This window comes from Merops nubicus, unplaced genomic scaffold, assembly GCF_000691845.1.
Source record: "Merops nubicus isolate BGI_N331 unplaced genomic scaffold, ASM69184v1 scaffold1695, whole genome shotgun sequence".
In the NCBI taxonomy this organism is placed as follows: domain Eukaryota; kingdom Metazoa; phylum Chordata; class Aves; order Coraciiformes; family Meropidae; genus Merops; species Merops nubicus.
The window spans coordinates 7,659-13,606 of NW_008610015.1; the positions used below are offsets into that span (position 1 = coordinate 7,659).

At 51.0% G+C, this 5,948-nt stretch overlaps 1 protein-coding gene across 1 annotated transcript; it reads right to left on the bottom strand.

The window, feature by feature from the left end:
* Positions 1–1,143: 1,143 nt before the first annotated feature.
* On the bottom strand, positions 1,144–5,601 carry SLC16A6 (solute carrier family 16, member 6). Its single transcript, XM_008940741.1, has 5 exons — positions 5,365–5,601; positions 4,624–4,767; positions 3,790–3,918; positions 1,975–2,805; positions 1,144–1,373 (listed from the first exon to the last, which is right to left on the bottom strand). The coding sequence occupies exons 1-5, from the start codon at positions 5,597–5,599 to the stop codon at positions 1,144–1,146; spliced, it is 1,569 nt and encodes a 522-aa protein (XP_008938989.1). The 5' UTR covers positions 5,600–5,601.
* Between the last annotated feature and the right edge of the window lie 347 nt (positions 5,602–5,948).

Sequence of the window (5,948 nt, forward strand, 5' to 3'; positions counted from 1 at the left end):
AGCAGCCAACGAGGGGCTGGCTGAGGTGGGGGTGGCACATTCATTGGGTGCAGCACCCAGGGTCCCTGTGCACCTGGAAGTGAAGGTTTTGGGTACATTAAGACATACTGGGCCAAATCCTCCCTGCGGGTGGGCTGGTTTTGGCAGCAGAGCCGGGTCCATTGACACCAGCTGAGGCCTTATGGAAAGAGATGCTGGATTTGTAGTTTATTATTTTTTTTTTTCCTTTCTAAATAACAACTGGGTTACCTAAGACCTACCTATTAAAAACAGCTACACTCTATGCTGTAAGAGTTTTAAGTTTCCCAACAATTTCACAAGCTAGCAATACAAGATAGGCATTGAAGAGATTGATGTAAAGACAGTTTCCGTTATGCAAAAGATGATTTTTCCTCTCCAGTTACTTAACCTAAACTCCTTTAACTATCTTAGAATAAATTAATAAATACTAGTTAAATTAGAAACAGTACGTCCGATCTGACTATCAATAGAAAATGGTTCTAAGGATATCAATCAGGAGAAGAAAAATGATCTTATGAGATATGTGCAGCAATAACTGGCCATAAAGACATATGGAGCCTCCAATTTCCCAGCATTTGTGACGTTCAAGTTAATTAGAAGAAAATTAGCAATGGTTTAAGTCAGCTATCTAGTCTATCCTCCTCCTCCTCAAGTCTAAATCAAGAGTCTATAGTCTTCCAGAAGAAGATTCAGTTAGCTACTGGTGGTGTATGCAATGCTCATCTCCAGTTCGTATCGTCGGTTTCTTGGCTGCATGGAATTTGTGGCAGGGGATGGGCGAGGACAGTCAGAGGCTGAGCTGCTTCTGCTGTCCTCAGTTTTTGTGGGATGAGTTGAACTTTTACCTGTGGTTGTTACCAGGAAAGCAGGAGTGTGCATCACATCTTCATGCTAGACAGGAGTTATTCTTAATGTGGCTATCCGTATTTTCTGTAGAGCTTTCCATTGTTGGTTAAAAAAAGTTCCTTCTAATTAAAAAAAAAAAAAAAATAGTTGGCAGCAACTGTTCACATTTAAAATTTCACATTCCCTTTAGAATGTAGTTTTAAAATGTGGAGCAGAGTGGATGTTTTCTGCAGTCTGACGCCGAGTACGCTGGCTGGAGAAGGGGGAGAGGGGGTTCTATGGCGCGCTGTCGCAGCGTTTTCCTGAACTTTCTGCTTTTCCAATATCCATTTCAATAAAGTCTTCTGGCAAGTCTGGCACCGCCTCCACCGCGCCCTCCTGCTGGTGGTGGCACAGCCCAGCCTTGCACGGCCTCACCAGGGACAGAAACACAGCGCCCAGGACCATGCCAGCAGCACAGGAGTAGAAGGCTGAGCTGTAGTTCCGTGTTGTATCCACTAAGACACCTACAGAAAACACGTTTACAGGAGTTAGCCACAAACCACTCGCCCTCACCCACCCACCCCCTGGCAGGGTTTTTAACCTGGGTGCCACAGCACCGTTTTATCTGCAATCAAAAGAGACTCAATGGAAAACAGATGTTACATTAGAGAAAAAATTAAACCCACTGTGTTTCGGGGGTAGCGTCATCTTCAGGCAAGTCACAAGCTTTTAGGTGCTGCAGGGAAGCCAAGCCTGAGATGCATCAGGCACCTCATTATCCTGATGGAGACTTCACCTTTCTGCAGTGCGTGGCACGGCGAGAGCCATTTGTTTCTGCTGCTCACTAGAGCCTGAAGTGATGCCAGTTCTAGGCTTTTTAACAGGATCAGGGTGGCACTGCAGCGTTTGCCTGCACTCCGAGGTTCCTCAGCGGAGGCTGCCTCATCCGTGGGACTCTGCAGAGCTGCATTGCAGCAGGTTTCTGGCTCCCAGAGCCTCCTAATACTAGGTGCAGGGCTTTTAGTAGAATACCGTGATTAGCGCTGCCAGAACGCTTTCTAGATATCAGCACCAAAAGCTAGAGACACCAAAAAAAACCCTCAAAGATGAAAGTTTTTGAATTACCTGCAAGGGGTGGTCCTGCCAACCCAGCTAAGCTTTGAATGAAGACGTAGACTCCAGCTGCAGAAGACATCTTCTCGATGCCAACCACGTCATCTTCTGCCAGGAGGGGAATATGCGTGCCCGCGACCGTTCCGAGCATGAACCCAAAAAATATGCTACATGTCATCAAGCCCCAGAACTCAGAGGCAAAAGGGAAGGCAAACAGTGCTACAGACAGCAGAACGACGCAGATGAGTTCGATGTAGATCTTGCGGATAGGCTGCTTGTTGAGAACCCAGCCAGCTGAAATCCTTCCAAGGACCTCAGCGATCGCCATGGCCGACAGGATGTATGCCGAGTGGTCCTTGCTGATGCCAAGGCTGAGACTCAGGGGAATGATGTAGAGGGAGGGAGCAAAGAAGCCCAGGGTAGCAAACAGCCCAAAGAATGCATAACAGATAAAGCTATAGTCTCTCATCACAGAGAAGTCCAGTAGTTTGTTTTTTGGTTCTGGAGGGGTGCTGTCACTATTAACAATTATCTGCACGTGTTCCTTTGGTTCATCACTTTTAGGCTCTGCTTTGGTTTTTCCAGGCACGTTGCTGGGTGAGGTAGTTATTTCTACTCCTGAGTCTATGGACTCTATTGAGGTGCGTGTTTGCTCGTTTTCAAGCATGTACTTTGTCTCTGTGGGCTCTTCTGGAGGCTGCGCTTTCGCTGCTGCTTCTTCTTCTTCCTCTTTGATGATAATGGGTCGCAGCAGTGATCCGCAGATGACGATGCTTAGCTGGAGCACCCCAACAGAAAGGAGGCTGTACCTCCAGCCAATCTGCTCCTTCAAAGCAGTAATTGCTGAGGGAAGAGGGCACAAGAGGGAAGTGTAACTAGAAAAGCTCATCGTTCGCTATTTGAATTTACAGCTAGTGAAGTAACTGGAGCTTCATCTCTGGAGGGTCCCAAGCACCTCAGCTCTCAGAGGCTGAGCAGCAGACCCTCCTGGTCCGTCCTGCCCAGGGCCACCCAGGGGTCTGACACCCATGTTCCTCCCATCAGCTGCAGCTACAAGTTGCATTTAACACCTGGCTAGCAGAAGCTACCCTCTAGGTAGCCACTTCTGAGGTCTCAGCGAGTTTGGGATGCTCAAGGATGAAGGGGGTGTTATTTTTAGTGAAAGAAAACAAATTCAGCGTTGAAGTTTCCTCTCTCAACCGACCCCACCCTGCAAGCAGCTACTAGAGGAAGTCTCTTCGCTCTGCTGAGGTGCACATCAGTGTTTAATTACAAGCCTTCACTTGTTGTAAAGCTGCTTTGATTGCAAGCATTAGCCTAAAGCAAACGAGCACAGCAGAAGACCACCTGAACTGCAGGGGACAGGTGGTGACAGGAACGTGCTGCCTGGGGCCAGGTCCCCCAGAGGCTGGGGCAGTTGGGCAGCTCACGCCCAGCACAAGCCTGCTAACCTTTCACAGCAGTTGTGTGTGCTGCATGTGTTTTAAATAGCTGGAGTTTCTCAGTCTTATTTTTAGCCTGCTAGCTCTATATAGGGAACCCGTTGGGCTGCCTATCAGTGAGGCACGTCCTGCTCTGGCAGGCACTGCCAGGGAGGGCTCGGGCATCATTAGACCAGTCTCTAGGGTTACGTGTAACCCTGCCTGTGGGACACGAGTGCCACAGACATGTGAGCAACCACCTGTGGGCTTCAGCAGCTCATGGGAAGGTCCCCGAGCACCAACTGCTTATCGATGGCCTTTGGCTCCCAATTGCTTGGGAAAAGGATTGGAACACATGAACTTGCATATGAACGTTGTGCAAACTCGTGGCATTTGGGCACTGTACCTGGTGCAAAGGAGAAGACAGCAAAACATTCTCCTGTAGATGCCACCGCTGTGACCAGCGAACGTCTTTTGTCAAAATACTGTGATAAAATGGTGACAGTCGGGAGGAAAGAGAGGCAGTATCCAAGGCCTGTGAATAAATGCCAAAAATTGCCATAACAACAAGTAAGGGAGGGGGAAACACCGATGAGAGAACACGTTAAGTCAGCTCTCCCCGTGGCGACATTACAGTAGCATTTCGGCCAACTCAGCAAGTCACCCTGGAAGAAAACCATTGAGGAAACCAGAATGTTATTTTTTTTTAAATTGGAAGGGGGCAAAGAAACAAACAAAAAAAAAACCCCACCCAAACCAAGAGACCCAACCCTCCCAAACCTGCTAGACAATGCCTTCTGTCTCCCAGCAGCCAGCGGGGCCCACTTTGAGGACCTCATCTGCTTAAAGAGTTTGAGCCTGTAGCAATTGCTCTCCCAAGCGCAGCAAGCTCACGGACACGAGCGGGACACCCAGGCCAGACTGGAGAGGGTGAAAGGATCAGGAAAAAACCCAAGAGACAGAGGGAGAGGTTAGAGGCCGCGGCGCCGTGAACATCTCCCCAGCGGTCCCCCTCAGAAGCGATCAGTACAGCTGCAGGACCAGGTCCTGGGGGGTCCCCAGGGCAGAGAGCCAAGCCCCGAGCCCAGGCCACCGCCTCTGCCGGGAGGGGAGGTCAGCTCAGGAGGGGCAGCAGCGTTTCTCAAGCACTCCTCGTGGCAGGAGGAGAAGAAGCCCACGCTGGCAGGAAGCTGCGGGACAGAGCGAGGTGCCCGGGGGGTGCAGGGGAGGGAGGACTCACCGGAGACGACGCCGATGGTGACGTACATGTCCACCACGGTGCGGGCGAAGGAGGCGGTGACCATGCCGGCGCTGACCAGCACCCCCCCGGCCATCACCACCAAGCGGTGACCGAAGCGATTGCTGAGGACCGTTGACAGAGGAGCTGGATGGGCGGGAGAGGAGGAAAGCCACGGTCAACACCCAACTCAGCAACTTCACCAGCTACTCTCCTCCAGAGGCTCTTCTCTACCCCTTCCCAGGTCCCCGTGACGTGCCACCTCCCCTCGTGCAGCAGAGAGTCACCCCGGAGCCGTCCTCGGAGCGCGGCACAGCTCAAGGCATTTGGGATGTGCTAAAAAATCAGCAGAAGAGACTCAGACAGGTGCGTGGCAGCCTGGGACAAACCTGCAGCAGCAGCGGAGTTCAGTGTGGCTCAAGTTGTTTCTCAACCCTTTCACTACAGGGTTAGGTTTCAAAGCTTTCGTTTTCTTTCACCCCTTGCTGGTGGGAGCTGAATGGCCGGGCCAGGCTCAGCAACACAGACCACATCCCTGGACCACACTGAAGGACAAGAGCTCAAAGGGACTGCTGGGCCAAGACAGACATTTCTTGGTGTTTCAGGAGCACGCAGCCTCTGGGTTTTATAGCCACCATTTATGATGGAGCCATTAGAGACAAAAGTCACAGGTCCCAGCTCCTCGTACGCTCGGTCTGCAGCAGGGCTGCCCCTTGCACTCACACCGAACGCGGCTGCTCTTACCTGTGAAGCTCTGCACAAACACACAGATGGATATTATCCAGGATATCCTGCTGTTGGTTTCATCAAAGCTTTCCATCAAGTCATTGAAGAAGACTCCAAATGATTTTATAATGCCGTACGTTAAAGCTTCCACAAAGAAGAAAGCAAAAGCAACTGTCCAACCCCATCCTCCGTCAGGCACTTTAGTATAGACATTTGGAGTGGCGCACGGCATCTTTACAGCTTTGACAGTCATTTTTGATCTGGGAAACAAGGGGAGAAAGAGACAGGCATCAGTTTAAGGCTAATTTTGCTGAAAGAGGCACAGCCTAGCAGCTCTGACAGCCCTAAGGCACGGCTACCTGGTCCCTGTGTCTGCCCAGGGATGAAATGCAGGAGTTGGGCTGAAGTTTCTGCCTTTGCCACCCCACAGGGCTTGCTTCTGCTGGCACCCCCTGAGCCCAGGGCCAGAAACTCTCTGCTCAGCACCCAGGCGAGCTGTTCCCATCAGCAAAACCCAGCACTCGGGAGCCTGTCATCTGTGTTTTGGTGCGTGGGGGCGGATGGATGCAGTTCGTGAAAGATCCACCGCGGGACCCAGCGTG